The 18,000-nt window shown below is 43.9% G+C and overlaps 1 protein-coding gene across 5 annotated transcripts in view; it reads left to right on the top strand.

Moving 5' to 3' along the window:
* PISD (phosphatidylserine decarboxylase) overlaps window positions 1-18,000 on the top strand; it is a 30,285-nt gene that overhangs the window by 7,434 nt on the left and 4,851 nt on the right. The window contains exons 1-7 of one of the 5 annotated variants that reach the window (XM_075516228.1): window positions 7,046-7,060; window positions 11,328-11,550; window positions 11,628-11,744; window positions 13,969-14,134; window positions 16,218-16,454; window positions 16,583-16,721; window positions 17,642-17,788. In XM_075516228.1, the coding sequence (XP_075372343.1) occupies window positions 11,501-11,550; window positions 11,628-11,744; window positions 13,969-14,134; window positions 16,218-16,454; window positions 16,583-16,721; window positions 17,642-17,788 (856 nt within the window). In that variant the 5' untranslated portion in view covers window positions 7,046-7,060; window positions 11,328-11,500. Of the gene's footprint in view, window positions 1-1,653; window positions 1,830-6,344; window positions 6,738-7,045; window positions 7,061-11,327; window positions 11,745-13,968; window positions 14,135-16,217; window positions 16,455-16,582; window positions 16,722-17,641; window positions 17,789-18,000 lie in introns of those variants that run through there. The other 4 variants (XM_075516230.1, XM_075516227.1, XM_075516229.1 and 1 more) reach the window with 4 other exon arrangements.

Genomic DNA, 18,000 nt, shown 5'->3' with positions numbered 1-18,000 from the left:
CTCTTGAAGTGGAAAGAGCCTCTCCCTGGATACAAACCAGAAAGAGCTGTTCCCACTGAGGGGTTTTGGTTTGGGAATTTGCTAAGCTCTGGTGAAATACCTGAGCAGCTTTGCTAACTTAGAACCAAAGATGTGGTAGTAAGAGAGTCAAAAAGGCTTGGTCTCTGTACAGACATTTCTGTTGAAATAGCGATGCAAAGTTGAAAGGTTGTAGAGTCTTTGTAAATTCAAAATAAATAAAAGACTTTATAAATATTTAGCTGTTCTAAATTACCCCTTTCCTTTATTGAGCATTGTTCTTTAGGGTAGAATATTTTCTAGAATCTTAACTGTAACTGTAGTGGTTGCCTTGTTCGTTTGTGGTTGGTTTTTTTTTCCAGTAAGAATAAAGCTGTTTTCATATTATGATGTATTTTAAGACATATAATTCGAACAATGTTTTAAATCACATATGTAGGAAAGAAATGAGCAAAAATATTATTTTGGTAAGACAGAATGTGAGCAAGAATACTTCTATTGGGCATTTTTTTGCAGCATCATGGATGAAAAATAGCAGAATGCTTCTAATCACTCTACTACTTAGAACTAAAGCTTCCCAGATTGCCAAGCCATTATGCTTTGTCTCTATGTGTGCCTAGAAATAGATTCGGTGTTTACTGAATTCTTTTGGTTGTTAATGCGTCCTTTCATAGTCAAACCCTAAGCCTGACACGGTTGGAACAAGATATAGTCCATTGTTTTCGATTCCAGCTCATCCACGTTAATGATTGTTGTGGAAATGACACCAATCAGTAGCCGAGAATTAATTCCATTGGGCATTCTCTCTCTCCGGTAGTGACTTATGCTTATTGCTGAGAACCTTCAGACTGACTGTAATACAGATAGAAGAAGGACAGTCTAACACTTACTTAGCCCATTATACCTGAACATCCTTGTTTTCTGTGAAGATTTTGCAAGGGAAATACTTCCCACCACTGTGACTGCCCTGTGCAGCTGTCCTGTTGTTTAGTGACAGTGCAGTGTATGTGTATCTCACAGATGACATGCAAGGCTTGTGTTATGCAGGAGGAGCTTGGTAGTTCTCAGTAAGAAACAGACGTAATACTAGATGTCGTTTTTTTTCCATCTAGTGACCTGTATTCCAGTAGAAATGTGCCTATTATCCTGTTTACCAAACTACACTAAAGCAGGTCGTCATTTCCTTCCCTCTTCCAGTTAGCCATACAATTTGGGGATTCCCTAACTATAATGAAAGCTTTAATGACTGAGAAGCATGAAGCTCCACAGTGCTAAAGATTGTTCCCCAGCAACAGATTATTCTGTATAGTAACAACATAGAAGATCTCATAGTTGGAAATTGATAGTGCTTTCAGGCAGCTCATTTTATGTATTTTTGGGGGAAGAATGTTGGAGGGATGGGGGGTAGGGGGATGAGGTTAAAAACATGACTAATTAGTGTTCATCAGCTGAGTTTCAGTAACTTGGTAAGCTGCAATAACTTAGTACTTAGGAGCATCTGTACATACCTTCTGTATCAAAGATTTCTGATCACATTTTCATCATCTAAACTGACATCCCTCAGTGCACATAATAGCTTTTTCTTTGCTGTGTGGTTGTTCTCCTTCCTGAAGTCTGTTTTTTTTTCTGTTACAGACAGGAAGAAGCTTCATACTGCTCCGGTAGGGCGAGTCTTCCGCCTGCGTCCCTTCCATGTTCTGGTAGCTACAGGTGGGGGATATGCTGGATACAGAAAATATGAGGATTACAAGTTGGAACAGCTGGAGAAGAGGGGTATAGAGGTGCCTGTGAAGCTTGCAAGTGAGTGGGAGGTAAGAAACTTGAGGCAATTTTGCTTCTGTCACGTTTGATGCAAAGCTCCTTTGCTTTCATTCCAGCAAGGGAATGTTTAATTTGTCCTCTACTGCTAATGCATTTTTCATGAATCATGGAACTAAAGTTTCAGTCACTTAAGTAACTATCATTTTGTCTGAAGTCAATGTGATGATACATTAGGAACTGCTGGGATCTCCTCCATCTTTTAGTACGGCTGACACTTTATTTTTTTAAATACTTGTCAAATCAGGGGTAGAGCGGATAGTTAAACAAGTGATTGTATTATGTATTTTGAATAAAAAGATGTTTGATAGGCATTTAATAATTCACATGGAAATCATGTAGTCCAACCTCTTGCTTAAAGCAGGGCCAACACTGAATTCAGACCAGGTTACTCAGGGCTTTGTCCACTGGGGTCTTAAAAATTTCCAAGGACAGAGATTCCACAGTGTCTCTGGGCAGCCTGTTCCAATGCTTAATTATCGTAGTGAAAAATATTTTCCTTGTATCCAGTTAGAACCTTCCCTGTTTCAATTTCTGGCTGTTGTCTCTCCATCTCCCTCAGTAAAGAGCCTGGTTCCATCTTCTCAGTAACCTTTTCCTGGATGTTGGAAGGCTGTTGTTAGGTCCCTCCTAAGGCTTCTCCAGGCTAAACAAGCTGAATACCTTTAGCCCGTCCTCCTAGGCCATGTGCTGCAACCCTTTGACCATGTTGCTGGCCCTTCACTGGACATGCTCAAGTCTATCAACATCTTTCTTGATCCTCAGTGAACTGGACACAATATTCCAGATGTGGTCTAACATGCACAGAGTAAAAGGGAATGACCTTCCCTTGGTTTCTGCTCCTCTATGCTGTTGGCCTTCATCACTGCCAAGGCACAATGCAGACTCATCTTCAGCCTACTGTCCCCTTGCACTCCTGAGAGCATGTAAGGCATGCACCTGCAGTAACTGATGGAGCTGTGGCTCTGCTTAGTGCAATGCATTTTCTTTTTCCCCACCTTGCATTGCAAGGTAGCAAATTAGGCACACTATGCTATTTACAGAATTAAATACAGAAGCCAGAATAGGCAAGACTAAAATTACATATAATAAAATTCAAAAAACTTTCAGTGCTGAGGGTTGTTTTTGTCCTAGTAGTTCTAGCTAAGGGTACAGCTTGTGCAATAGTTGTAGGGTTTATCTTCTCACTTGCTGCTCAATCTGTGCTCCTTTTGGCACTTCGCTTACTTCCTCTATGCCGTCATGCCTTATATACTTTACAAGGAAGTTGAGATGGAATTAATACCTAGTTAATAAAAATCTACCTGTTTTCTTTGTGAATATATAGCAAGACCTTTTTTTCGTAGATAACACCTAGGTCTGTAATGGCTCTTGCTGATCCTGAGGGATTTTTGCCTTTTTCTTCTGGATTCCAAGGAGTTTAGAAATTATTGTGGAATTGCAGTATGTATAGCAGATTCATAGGTCAAATATCTATTGCAGCATTGAAGTAAGAAATATTTCATAACATCCTATAACGGCTGCATCTCCTTTGAAATATTAAGTATATTGTACAGCTCCGTGTTAGACAGTTTAAAGTATATGTGGTATTCTTCCAAACAGCCAGGTGAGTGCCTGCTTCAGTCCCATTTCTGAAGGCAAGGAGTTAAAAATTCTAGGACTGTGTAGGAGATGTTTCAGTATGACCTTTAGCATCCCAGTTTCTTTGCATTCCAGAGCACACTGCCAGTTTGTGAGTGGTTTGGCCACATGCCTGTGGGGGACTAGGCTGGAATCCCTAAATTTTCACTAGTGACCCAAATCAGATACGATCCAGACAGTCCAGATGCTAATAGCTTAGGCTATGGTAGCTCCTGAGGAATTTGTCTGTAAATGTCTTCTGTATATTCTTTTCCTGCTGAAGCTTATTTCAAACAGGTTTTATGTTCTGATTAAAAAAGAGACTGGTAAGCGTCCATGGAGTATTTATTTTAAAAGGCAACGTCAATTCAGTTTTGATACTTGAAAACAAATGGTTTTTTATTATCGTTCATACTTTTTAGGTGTGAATTGGGTAATTCCCTTATTAAATTTGCTTTCTTTCATTGTACTGATATGCTGGTTTGTTATTATTTGATGGTTGTTATTTGGTGAAGCTACGAGTATTGCTTTTGATGAAACAGCTCTAAAAGATTTGTTTTTTGCAGTGGGGAATCACACAAAATTTCAAACTGATAAGCAGGGCTCCAAATGCAGCAGATACTAGGAGGAGACGCTAAGAAGGTTTCCTAGTCCTTCCTGATATGCTTAAGTTCTGTTGAATGCTTCTGTGGGAGGGAAAGGAAGCTTGACAGTTGTGAGGAAAAAGAGAAACTGTGTTCAGACATTGCAAGAAATACTCCAAACAATGAAGTATTCAAGAAAAATAAGAGCTGCATTGTTCCTTTTTATTGGAAAGTGAAGTGTCTTTTTTGCTGACCTATCATTTTCCATTATTCTGTTTTTTGCATCCCTGGAAGCACACTTAGGAGTGTGGAAAAGAGGGGTGTTGTCTTGTTTTTAGAGCAGAATAAGCCTTTGAAAAAGAGACCAAGCACGATTTGAATGGGCTTTGAAAGAGTAGTGTAGAGCAAGAAGCTGCTGCACATGCCCTCACTGCCAAGCCTGCTGCTGTGAAGTTCTGATGCCACAGTACCAGCCTCGTGTTCATGTGAGATCATGCACCATCTTCCACCAACGGCTCTGTGTGTAAGGCAGATTCCCCTTCTCCTAAGCAGAAGACAGAGCTATGAAATCGGTAATCATCATGATGTTCTGCAAGCAGAGAATCTCTTCCTGTTGCAGAAGTACATATTGGTATCATCATAGAAGCATGCATAGTTTTTGATCGAATTAAAACGAGTATACTCTTATATGTTTTTGCTTTGCTCAAACTTCATAAAAGAATGGGGGGAAAAAAAAAGAATCTGGTTTAAGTCAAGCATCCCTTAAGTTTTTCCATAGGGAAAGACAAAACTGTTGTTTCTTTAGCATGGACCTTCCTATAATTTTCTTAGAGATGTTATGTAGCTAATAGCTTGAGCCGATTAATGCCTTAGGGTGTCTCCTACAGTGAATACCAGTGAGGATCAGCTTTCATTTAATCAGATGAGGTAAAGCAGAGGGCTTGGAGGAAGACAGGTAAATACTTATCAGATGGATGGAAGCGTATTGTTCAAATCCTTGCTGTCACAGAACACTTCCTGCCTGGGATCTGCATGCATAGCATGCCATTCATACGCTAACTAGGGGCATTTTGCCACTTCTCAACTGGGCACTGGGGCAGTGGTGATACGGGATAGAAGAATTACTCAGGGAAACCTTGGCCAAAAGTGAGTTTGGATGAACAGAGTGACCAGATGAACAAGAGGTTTTCTCTAGAGATAGGAACTTCTTGTAGCTGTCCTTTGCTTCCATAGTTTGTTCTGTTTTGTGTAAGCAAAAAGCAGTGTTTGTTGGAGTGACATGCACCAGGAAAAACACAGGGAACCTTTAAGGGAAGTGAGCTGTAATGACATCTGATATATGGATGACAGATTAATACACGGTTTGGTCCTAGTCGAACCTCAGTTTATTGTCATGGGCCACAGTTTTTAAAAACGGCTTAATACAGTGGGGAAGTGCTTGAGTATAGGTTTAGGATCTTGATTCTCAGAGGTAAGAACAACACACTCTTTCCTACTGATATTAAAAACTGTTCGTATTTGTGTAACAGAGGGTACTGAATGCTATTTTGGCACTACAATACAGAAGGTGCTTTTCTTGGCCTAGAGGAGACAGACATTTAGTATTATGGTAAGAGGTGTGTATCAAGTTCAGGAAAGAGCTAATAATGGAAAAATCTCTGATTATTTTTTAATCCAATTTTGGAAGAATGACCCATAATCTCCAGGTGGTTGGTCTCTTATTCTTCATTCTTGCTCCCATGGTCTGATGTTCGGAGTTTTATTTGAGCAAACATGCAATTACAAAAACATTTCTTGTAGAGTGCCCAATGCATGTGACAAAGATGGTCAGAAAATGTTAAAAGGGCTGAAATTTCAACAACACATCAAATGTGCGAAGGGTGTGATGGTGTAAATGTTTTTCTCAGCTGTCCTGGAAAAGTGAACTGAGTAAAATCAGTAGTTTTTTTTTAATCTGATGCGTGAGATGGCTTTTTGACTATATAAGTCTGTTCTATCTCGTACAACTTCCTGAGCATCTTGCTGGGATTATGGAGCAATTTATCTGAGCGTTTCAGGAGCACTTTATGAGACTGCAGTGCACTTTCTTCTTTGGCTGAAAAGGCGGGTGTCAGATGGTGTTAACGCACCAAGACACCACCGTGGAAAGCGCAGTCTCCCGGGAACCTGGGCGAGGTACAGCATCCGCGCTAGTGCGTTGCTCCCTGACGCCGTCGCCTTCCCTGTTGTCTTGGCCAGTGGCTCCTTGGGAAACCAAGCGGCGATGCAGGGACCTCCTGTCCCCCAGGAGCGCCCGACACCCGGCCTGGCAGCGCCTGGATGCCTCCCCGGGCAGACCCCTTCTCCCGCGGAGCGCCCGAGCTCCGGCCCGCGGGCCCCCCGCCCCGCCCCGGGGTGCTGCCGGGCCCCGGCCGGGCGAGACAACGTTGTCGCCGCGTTCCGGTCCCCTCTGGTTTCTCTTCCTTTTCGTTTGTCCTGCCCTGGCTCCTCCTCCGAAGGGGGCCGGGGCCCTGCGGGCAGGCAGCCGCTTTGGAGCGCCAGTGGCTGGGAGGCGAGGCGGGGGAGGGCCGCCAGCCCCGCGCCGCTTCCTTAAGGCGAGGACCGGCGGGCAGCGAGCGGGAGCGCGGGGCGGCTGCGGGGCCGGCGGTGTCCCCTGCCCGGGCGGGCCGGGCCGCGCCGCGTCGCGTCCGCCGGGAGGTAGGTGGGGGCCTGTCGGGGAGGGGGTGCGGGTGGGGCCCGCCATCCCCGTCCCCTGCCCTGCCGGAGAAGGGGCCCGGGGCGCTCGGCCGGCCCGGCCGGAGCCCTCCGCTGGCCGGGGCACGGCGGCGCGGGGCCCCGCGGGGGTCCGGGGGCGGGAGAGCTGCGGCCGGGGCGTTGGCGGCGTTTGCAGTCCGCTGCTTTGTTCACGTGTCTGAAAACTGCTTTAAAGGGCGGGTCAGCGTCGCGTTTCAGCGAGGGAAGGCAAAAAGCCGGGAAGGAGGGGAGCGCGCTCGGCGGCTGGCGCTGCTGGCCGGCACCAGGTAAGGGCTGCTGGGCTCGCAGGGGCAGACGGGTGAGGCCTGATGAGCAGGGGGCAATTAATTAATCGCTGGCCTCTGGCTTGCTGGAAGTTTCAGGAGAGATGTTCCAAAGTCTGGACTCTCCCATGAGTAATCTCCTAGCAGATTTAAACAAAATCAGTCTCTGGGGCCGGCGCTGTCGGAGTTCAGAGTCCCGTTGTTACCTCCTCCGGCAGGGCCCGCCCGCGGAGGCGGGGGGGGGGCCGGGGCAGCCGCCGGGTTCTGCTGCGTGGGGAGATGCAAGGCGGTTTGTGCCTCCGGGAGAGATCTCGTGTAGAACAGAGAGTTTGCTTTACAGGGATCTTAAGCTAAAATATGGGGGGTTTTAAACGTGAAATGGAAAATATTAAAGTAATACCGCGTATTTTAGGTGTCAGCAGTTTTCATGTCACTTTGCAAAAGTAAATAGAACTTTTTTCCCTAGCTTCACAGAAGAGATCTTTGGGACTACCTAATGGGCTTTTTGCATAGAATTCGGGTTTAATTTAAAAAAAACCACCCAACCTTTTTATGGCTAGCTTAAAATACCACTTCTTTTTTTTTTTTCTCTATTTATAGAATGCAACTAAAACAGCAGTGTAAAATTAGAGGAAAATGATCAAAAGTTTTTTCTTAATAAATGAAGAAAAAATATAGAAAGCCTTCTTCATATGAAAAGTAAAGACTTTTAGAATTTAAGGGCGGCTAAAGCAGAGCACAGTACATTTCCTTAGCCAGCAGCACTATATCTGCGGAAAGCGGTACAGTTGGCCAACTCTTCCCTGGCCGAGCTGGAAGTGAACGTGCTACTCGCAAATCACGTGGCCTTGGCAGACGCTAACTCTGCACCCAGGTTTCCTCAGCAGCATGAGAGCAGTTTTTTTGCGCTCTCAGAGCTCGGGAGCTCCTGACTGGGTGTGGAGCATCCAGTGTTTCTCCTGCTGGGCTGGCTCCAGAGAAGGTTGGGTGGGAGCGGGGATTATGTGTCTGGAATAAATAGATACTGCTGGGAAAGGAATGGGACCTTTAATAAACGGTCACTGAGTACCTCTCCCCTGATTGCAAGACCTTATTTTTGCTGGCACTTAAATAGAATTTGGATAGAACAGCATTTGGATGCACACGGTGCATTTTTTTAAACAGTAGTTCTGTTACCAAATGTGGAAAGTGTGACCAGAGGGCTTTGAGCACTCCTAGCGCATTCCAAGCCTAATGATTCATGCTTATGATTTAAAACTGAGACTGCAGGTTTGAAGTTCAGTTGCATATTAGTCTTGTGAATGCCTTGCTGTATTGTTTTTTAAAACTTGAGGGAAGGGCTTGAGGTGGTAATGGAAAGACAAGTAATTAAATGGGGTCACTGGATCTGACGCTTATTTGAGCTGACAGCAGAATGGTGTTGCATAGCTGGCAGATTAGCACTTCTCTATTAGATAATAATTCTCTAGGGATTTATACCTGCTGGTAACTGCTGCTTTTATTCACCTAACATGGATTCAGGGTGAGTTCAGACAGGTGGGGGAGTTTGGTACTGATGTCCAACCTCCTACAAACCAACAATTATAAAGTTCTTGTCTAAGCTTTGTGGCAGGCTTTGTGGCACTGCCTGCATCACAAGAAGTCCAGCTATTGAGGTGCCTTTATATGAGTTCCTCTGTCATGAGCTGGTTGATCACCAGTCCTTGTTCCTTTCCCCACGGAAAGTAAGTAAACTCCGGGTGGATTTTTCATTTCATCCTTCTTACACTGTAGGAACTGTACCTTGCTTCTGGGGCAGCCACAACAGGGATGGCAACTTGCCATATATGTCAGCGTTTAAGCAGGACTCGGGTATTTCCACCTCGGTGAATGTAACGAGGTCAGCAGAACAGAACTTAAGAGAAACATAGGTCGTCTTACTCATCTGAACTCAGTTTTTTTAAGAAATGGAGAAAAAAAGCTTTTAACACCAATATTTCTCCCTTCCTGGAGAGGAACCTCTCTTGCACCACATTTGTTTTGAACTGAAGGGTGGTAGTTCCCACTGCATTGCGCTGTAGAACATTTCAATGTCCGTTTGTTTTTAGGGAGCAGGTAAGCTATTTAACTTGTTCCATGCTTTCATAGAACCAGGCTTGTTCAATCTAGAATATAATAATTTCATGAAAATGTTTTGGGGGGTAAGATTGTATTTCTACGGAAAGAGCTTGTGGGTTTACCTCCCTTATCCTTAAGGGAAGAGTGCTGAAGAAAATGTAGATAAGACTTCTGTTTGCTCTGTTGTCTTTCTGCAGAGTCATGCATAGGTGAAGGTCCTCAAAGGAGGACATTAGACCTTAGACCGGGGAGCGGGGTGCCAGCCTGGCCTGCAGGAGCTGGGCATGGCCGGGTGCTGCGAGCCGCCCACACGAAGGGCAGGCTGCGGGTTGGGGTACTCTGCCTGCTCCTGCCTGGCTTCAGCAGTGCCAGATGAACACTGTCTCTCTCTCCACAGTTCTGTGAAGATGCGTGTTCAGTGTGAAGATGATTTTCATTTTGCTCTGATGAAGTGCCTTTTAAATGATGTTGTCAATTTAGCTTGTTTCCATCTAAAATTTAGTATTTAATGGCGGTAATTTCTAATGTTCCTGGCAAATCAAGAGAAATAGCTCCCCTGTGCTCCTCGTTGCTTCTCTTTGAATTTTGATGGGATTTGGGTAACTGCTTTCATCACTTTACTATACAGATGGCTTCATTTTTGTTGTGTAGGAGTTTCTTGTGCCAGCCAGAGAAAGACTGAATGATATTTTAAATAGGAAAACAAAAAAAGTTGGCACAGGGCTCAGGGAGGAAGGAGTATGTTTTGAGTGCTTTCAGTTGATCTTAAATTTACCTTCTTTCAATTAACTGGATTTTTAAAAAATACACAATTGTTAAAATTCAGCTTAAACAACATACACACAGGTCTTGGACCTTCCTGAGATACAGAATACCATATAGCAGTTTTCTTCCTGGAAAAAAAAGGTAGCTAATGCAGGGACTCCGTAGGTGTTTCTAGCGAATATCTATAATGTTTGGAGTTGAAGGCCAATCAAAATACACAATTCTTCCTAGAATATTTTCCTTTTGAGGCCCGAGTGGGATGCCATTAACTAGTTAATTCTAGCTTTTCCTGCTGGCCCTCCCCCTTCTCCTGCCTTACCCTAATACAATGCAACCCTTTCCCTCACATCAGAGCACCAGTGCTCTTTTTGATCTACTGTACTAGGCATATAGCTTTCTTGCTGTTCAGAGAGCTTTGGAAACAAGGAAATTTTTTTTTTTTTTTTTTAAACCCAGACTTTAACAGAAAATGTAAGTGAAATGGATAGCCATTAGAGAGTTAGCCCCTGAACTGTTCTGGGTATTTGGTTTAATCTCGAGGTGAGGTGTGGCTAGCGGACTTCCACTTTCTGAACCAGGGGTCCAGTTTCAATCCAAATCCAGTCAACAGGAGATGCAGAAAATCTGTTGGAGGTGTGGTCTGCAGCATTCAAAGAGGGGGAAATTTCCCTCTATGTATATTCAGAATGCTCAGATAGAAATACGGCAGCTTTTTGTCTTTAAAAAACAAAGCAAAACCAAAACAACTTCCTTTACTCATGTTTTGTATTTTAGTTCTACTGGACATAAAAACTGTGACAGTACTGAGAGTCATATAATGGACACTTTAACACTTCTTTTATACCTGATTCTCAAGCTGGCCCTACAACTGGCTTATTTCATTATGTATCTGGGTATTTGTAGAAGAATGTCCTTTACCTGCTCCCTAGTGAGTCTTTTGAGACAGAAAGAGACTTCAGGAGATGGATGGTGGCATCTGGCAAGGGTTGTAAAATAGAATGACATTCCTTTCCTTTCTGTTTTCTTCTTTCCAAGCTGGACATTAAGAGCAGGAAAGGATTTTTGGTGCCCAGCAGTCCAGAACTCTTAGCGGCAGCTGCTGCACTGCAGAATTGAAGCTGGGAATTATCTCCTCCTCTTTTCCACCCCACTCCTCCTCCCAGCCTCGGATTCAGACTGGCTCTGGGGTTAGCTGTGCAAGGCCAGCTGGCTGCTCATCTGCCTGTAGAGCATCGCTGCCCAGCAGCCTGAGACTGCAGGGTGTTTTTTGGAGAATTGAGTTTCAATGGCCACCCTGACTAGTGAGAAGCAAGGACTGCTTATACGGACAGCTCGTTTTTATCTTGTGCGGAGTCGGCTTTGTAGTGGGATGTTGAAATGTGACACAATGCCTGTTTGTTTGCAATAGCTGCAACCCTCGTAGCAGAGATTCAAGTGGGAAACAGAGGGGGAATCCAGAGACAAACCAGCGGGGGAATTAGGAACTGTGACGCCGTGTCCTCTCTCCTGTGCCGGAGCAAGCCAAGGAAAGAGAGGTAGAGGAAAAAAGACTGAGCCTTGCAACCAACCGTCACCCTGACGATGTGTCAGTCAAACACCCTGCAGGGACCAGATCTGCACACAGGGAAATGGTGAGATGCTATAAAGCTTTATCTAACCCTCCACCCTCTTGCTACAACCTCCGCAAAGTTAAAATTCATGTCCGGAGGCTGCGTTCAGGGAACGGCGGCAGCAGCAGCTGTGCCGGGGACCAGCACCCACAACTGGAGAGTCCAGGCCCGGCTGGCTCTGCTGGTGGTACACCAAATAGGAGAACTCGTTTCAGGTACTGTTCAGTATTTTCTGCTTTGCAGGAATAGTGACTGAAGGGAGAAACAAGGGAGGGAGGATGGGAGGGTTTCTGGGCAGAAGGAGCAACAGCCATCTGCAAAGCTTTTGTTTGGCCTAATTACTATAAAGCTCCTTATGCATTGAATTGGCAGAGAAGGGCATGCTGTTATATGACAAGGGGAATGAGGAGGCTTTCATTCCTTTCCTTTCTGTTCTCCATCACTAGGAGAATAGAAAAATTAGTGAGGGACTGCTCTGAAACCAGGCCAAGGCAGCGAGAAGCCCGAGGGCTCCGGAGCGAGCTGCCAGGATGCAGCTCTGCAGGGATTGGTCCATGAGCGACTGCAGTGAAGGGGGGGAGAGCAGCGGGAGGGGGAGCAGGACCTCCGCGCTCGATGCTGGCAACCCGGCTCCTGGCCTTCCCAGCCCTTGAGCAGACTGCAGGCTGGTGGATGGTAAGGATGGGAGGAAGAATGTGAAGTGTCCCTTCCTATTCCCACGTCGAGTCAGTCCCACCTCCTGCTGAGAAAGCTGGCTTTACCTCTGCTGAGACAGCACTAAGTCTCCTCAGGGGTTTTTTTTGTTGTTTTTGGGTTTTTTTGCATTGTGATGCACAGATCAGTCTCTGGTCTTTTATTTATTAATTCTTGGGGGGGAAAGAAGTTGTGCTCACTGCAGAAAAAATCTCTGAGCCAGATGCACCATCTTGCATCCCAAAGTGGTGACAGTTGTACCTGCCTGCATGATATTTTAATTCTGACCCAAGTTTTGAAAAGAACATGCTGGCAAGAAAATTTCCTTTTAATTTCCCAGCTTCTTTCCATCTTGGAAAGACATACACAGTATTTTATAGTTCATCCTTTATACCGTATAACCCACCAAGAGAGCAAGCTGTTCGGAGCAGCCAGAGCGTACCACTTCCAGTTTGTGTGCGCACATAGCTGTATCCATGCTGCCTTCAGCAGGGTGGGGAGAACAGTCTCTTAGCCAGGACTGAAGTCAGTGCCCAGAAGATTTGAATATTTTGCACTTAGGTAGGCAGACTTTCATTTGATAATGTGACCTTGGAAATGCCAATGGTTTCTTCACAAGTAGAAGCCAAAGAATAAATGGGGACCTGAAGGGTCTCTCATCCAGACCTCCTGCAAGGGTCTGAACTGAGGCCTGTGATGTCCTCTGCTAATAAGATGAGCAGCTTTTCTCTCTGAGAGTTACAAGTTCAAGTTACAAGTTCCCTATGGCCATTTGTGCAAAATGAGTTTGCTCTCAGCCAGGACATCCACATCACAAAAAAATCATAGATACAGTTGGTTATGAGGTAAAGGAGCTGGTTATTGGGGCATGGAGAGTAGATTATCTTGCAGCACTAGCAATATTGGCTTTGTCCACATGTTCTCTCTTCAGAACCAGGGTACCCAGTGAAGGTTTTAAAACCTGGAAAGTTGTCTTTTGGAATCAGTTATTTGAAAATTGTGTTAACTAACTCAGGAGAGCCACTCCTGTTGTTTCAAATAAGTGCTTGTTTCCTGAAGTTAGTGAATGACCAACAGGTCTCTGTAAATTTGACTCCAAGGCACAATCTAGTCAAGATGCCTTTAACACATGAATGATGTGAGGTACCTCCATTTCTTAGGTTTCGAGGATTTCTTTCATCAGAGTATCTGTTCTTTCCCCTCCATATATTGCCCCTCCATAAAGTTCTTATTAAAGTCCCAGCATCACAGATTCCTAGCTTTCAGAATATTGTTTGCTGTCCACTTTGGCTATCCAACAGCTGGAGCAGTCACAAGAAACATTTTCTGGGGATGTAATCTTCTGATATTTGGAAGAACCACCTTTGCTGTTATTGCCACTGTAAACTATCATGTTATGTTGTTAGTTGGATGAACCAGTTGTTGTTGGTTGGATATGACTTTGTTTTCAAATGTCACCTGCAAGTGATCTTGCCTTTAATTTTTTTGAGGGTGTCGCTCATAAAGTGACCTGTGAGAGTGAACACCACTTGTTGGACAGAGGATTTTTTTTTTTTTTTTTTTTTTTTTGTAAACTGGCCTTCTATTTTGGGAAGGGGAAGAACTGAACAAAAATAAGGAGTAAAGAGTTGCAGAATCAGTGTTTAAGTAAAGATTAGCAGGAATAAGTCATCCCCAGCTATCAGAAGCTGGTGGTTCTGAAGCTGAGATGGCTGACCCTCTTATGTTGTGTATGTAATCTTTCAGGTTGCAATTTCCCCAGCTGGCCCTGAGGCGAAGGTTGGGCCAGCTAAGCTGTATGTCTAGGCCTGCTCTGAAACTCCGTTCTTGGCCTCTGACTATTCTCTATTATCTTCTGCCTTTCGGTGCTCTTAAACCCTTGACGAGAGTGGGATGGAGGCCTATGAGCAGGGTAAGTGTGAGCAGGTCTCTCTTGTGCTTCGTGTGTGTTAGCTGTTTTATACCAAAGGGAGCTGGTGGCAGCTGGTTGGAGAGATCCTTAATATAGAACAAGCTGATGATCACTAGTATGAAAGCAGCGAGATGCAATTCCTGTTTCCCTTTAGTTTTCACTGTTCATAGTTGTGTTGACTAATTGCTTTACAGACAGGTGGTTTTTTTTCAGTAGCAAAGAATTTCTTTGTCCTCTAATGGTCAGGGGTCTACCCAGGAAAATCAACAGAAACTTTTCAATTAATTCAGCCACCTCAAAGTATCAGGGCTAGGATAAGGCAGACCAAACCGATTCTCCAGTTCCCTTTCCTGGCCACGTTGAAATGGTCTCTTGCTTTCTGTCATTTTTGCACAGAGAGGGTTTGTTCCTCAAGTTCTTTCAGCATTTGTAATCCAGCCTGTCCAAATGATACGCAAAACTCTGCTTTGACACTGTTGAGAGCAGGGTGTAGGAAGCCTTGCACATGGATATTTGCTGCACATAGGCAATTTCAGTATGCAACAACCACACAAATATTCTGATTGAAAACTGCAACAAAATTGTGGTTAAGATTATTTCATTGAACAGCTGTTCTGTTTGATCCCATCAACTTGAAAACCAGGCTCTTTTGAAGAGAAGGGGCTACTAGGAAGTATCACTTTGACAATTTTTGTGATTTTACAGTAGTATCTGCCTATTCTCAGTATTTGCGGAAAACTGAGCAAAATTGATTTTAGAAATTAACACTGTATAAGGCCTGTCAAATAAAATGGCAAAACATTTTTTCTTCAGTACTTCAGCTTATATAACCTAAGGTACTGTTGATTCAGAAGTTTTTATCTGAAGTAAGATTAGGTTGGTGTTTTCTTTCTGCAATATCACTATTTTAATGTGATGCAGGATGGCAATTTGTGAGGGAAATCTTAATTCACTGTATTTGATAGGATGGACAGGCTCTCAGTCGGTGTGTGCTTCTGTTTGTGTTTATGGCTTCATTTTGCAAGACTTAATTATGAAGGATATGATTAATATTGAGAATAAATGATGATTCTCACTAGGAAAAAAAAAAAAACAACTTTTAGTTGGGAGTTCAATGTAGCTCAGCTGCACTGTTCAAAAAAACCATACCAGATTCAGCAGATAACTACTTCTTTTGCAAAACTGGTTTCAGAAGGTTCAGTTCCCTTGGTCCACACAGCCCCACCCCCTCAATTACACCACGGTCATACGAGCTTTTTGGCTGATATGAAGTACCACAAACCCCGGAAGAGTTACCTGCTGGGTTTACCAGCAGGAAGACACTGTCATCTGTCCAGTTACGTCAACAGCATATACCTCTTACCAACATTGTTTCATTTATTTTTCTTGCTGCTAAAACTTATGCTTCGGTGTAAGTCCAAAGGTATATTTCTGCAGGAATAAAGGCACGTCACTCTTGCAATTAGCAACTCCCATTGTTGTGAGAGGAGTAGGGCTGGCATAAGTTTATACTGGTGTAGCTGCACCCACATGGGTGTGTTTCTTCGATTGTACAAGTATCATTAGAGCAGTACAATACTGGGATGTGGAAAACACCCTCATTAGTAGATGCATCTGAGAAGCATGTCATCAAACACTGAGAAATTATTTTCCAGTCAATTTTCATTTGGTTATTCACAAAAATGAATATATTGGTAATGTTAAACCCTTCTGATGAGTCTTCTACTAGAACATGTGAAATGTGTCTTCCCCCCCCCCCCCCGTAAGCCTCATATTGGGCAGTTTCCAGTAACTTGAATGTGGAGCTTTAGCCTGCAGGGGAGTGGAGGTTCTGGCTTCAGTATAAGGTTGTAGTAAGTTTCATCCTGTCCCTCATCTCCTCTCATCAGAACGGAGGGAGTGAGGATGAAGTGCAGTGTTAATTTTTTGCTGACTTAAAGGCTACTTTGTGTGTGGTGTAACCCACTGAATTCGAGGGAGTGGTTAGCAGAACAGTTTGATCCTTTCTGTTTTATGGGGAGAAGTAAGAGAAAGTCATCAGTGGGAAGAACTGAATGGTGTGGTGCAATTCTTCTTTCTTTAGGTTGCTCTGTACAAATCTGTACCAACTCGACTTCTCTCACGAGCCTGGGGTCGCCTGAACCAGGTGGAGCTGCCTACATGGCTCCGGAAGCCTGTTTACAGCCTGTACATCTGGACGTTTGGAGTGAACATGAAGGAGGCAGCTGTTGAAGATCTGCATCACTATAGAAACCTCAGCGAATTCTTCCGCAGGAAGCTGAAACCACAAGCGCGGCCAGTCTGCTGTTTGCACAGTGTGGTGAGTAAAAGGAAATGAAGGCTTTATAGTACACTGCCAGCTTCCCCCCACTCCCTCAAAGGAACGTGTCTGCTTTATGAGGAATGAATGAATTCCTAATGTGTTTCATTTTTTTCTCTTTGCTGTAGATTAGTCCCTCTGATGGAAAGATCCTTAATTTTGGCCAGGTAAAAAACTGTGAAGTGGAGCAAGTAAAAGGGGTTACTTATTCTCTGGAATCTTTCTTGGGACCTCGCATCTCCACAGAGGAACTGCATTTTAGCCAGGGTGAGTTCTGCATCAGTTCTGTATTTATTCTGCTCTGCCCCTTCAGTGTTCTCGGAGATCATCAATCAGAAAAGAGATTACTTCACTCCTCCCCCCCATTGTGAGGAACAAAAGCAGGTCTGACTTTTGTTTTGTTTTATTTGGGGATAAACATGTTCAAGTTCTTCTCTGTCTCACCAGCAGCTTTATAGTGTCTTGCCTGGCTCATTCTGATTACCTGAATTTAATTGTTTGGTTCCTTTTTATATGGTTATATTGACGATTACTGTTGACTCCAAGATCTGCCACTAAAATGAGGCTGTAGCACTCCAGACTGAAATGTGCCCAAGCATCTGGTTTGCAAAAATTGTATAAGCTACTCTGTAACAAGATTTATGCTGGATGCCCTATACTTCTAAGGACTTGTGCTATTACTGCTCTGCTCCACCTCGAGCACTGCCTCCAAGGCCTTGAGTTTAGATGAAAGCAGCACACTTTGCTAAACTGGTGAGGGGACTGGAGAGACTTGAGTTCTGCAAACAGTAGGGTTATTTTCAACATGAGCACAAATGCAACTAATGCATTTTATAAAACTAGGGACTCTTCACAAATCCTGTTCTTAAAAGGGTTACTTTGAGAAAAATTCTGTTTGACTTGATTTCAGTTTCTGCTCTTCTCTTTAGGGAAGGGGAAGCTCCAAAATGAAGGCATTTCCAAAATTATTAAAACAGTACAGGATCTAATTTTGTTGTAAAGGGAAAAGAACACTTCGAAATATTGGATTCCTGGACAAAGTGTATCTTTTTGTAGTCTCAACAATACATGTGGACTGCATTTAGTCCTCTGCTATTACCACTGGGTCTAATGTAGACTGCTCGTCTATGGTAGATGACTGCATGAAGAATATCTATAATTGCTTTCTTTCTGTGGTTTCTTTGCAGCCTCACCTGGTAACTCTTTTCAGCAACAACTGGTCACAAAGGAGGGGAATGAGCTCTATCATTGTGTAATCTACCTTGCACCAGGGGACTATCACTGCTTCCACTCACCCACTGACTGGAGAGTGTCACACCGACGTCATTTCCCAGGTCGGTTTCTGTTCCTAGAAAATGAATGCAGAGCAGCTATGGAGGGAAGCACTGGTATGGGCCACTGCTGAACAAGACACGCCAGTAGAGCAGTTGTACAGTCGCATGATAGATAATGGTAGAAAAGTGATTTGTCACAAATGGTAATGAATTTTATAGTAGTGTAGTTTACCAGAACAAATCACATATAAATGGTGAAAACAGTAATATTG

Source organism: Mycteria americana, chromosome 13, assembly GCF_035582795.1.
Source record: "Mycteria americana isolate JAX WOST 10 ecotype Jacksonville Zoo and Gardens chromosome 13, USCA_MyAme_1.0, whole genome shotgun sequence".
Taxonomy (NCBI): domain Eukaryota; kingdom Metazoa; phylum Chordata; class Aves; order Ciconiiformes; family Ciconiidae; genus Mycteria; species Mycteria americana.
The sequence above is the reverse complement of the archived record's forward strand: the minus strand, read 5'-3'. Positions and strand labels throughout refer to the sequence as shown.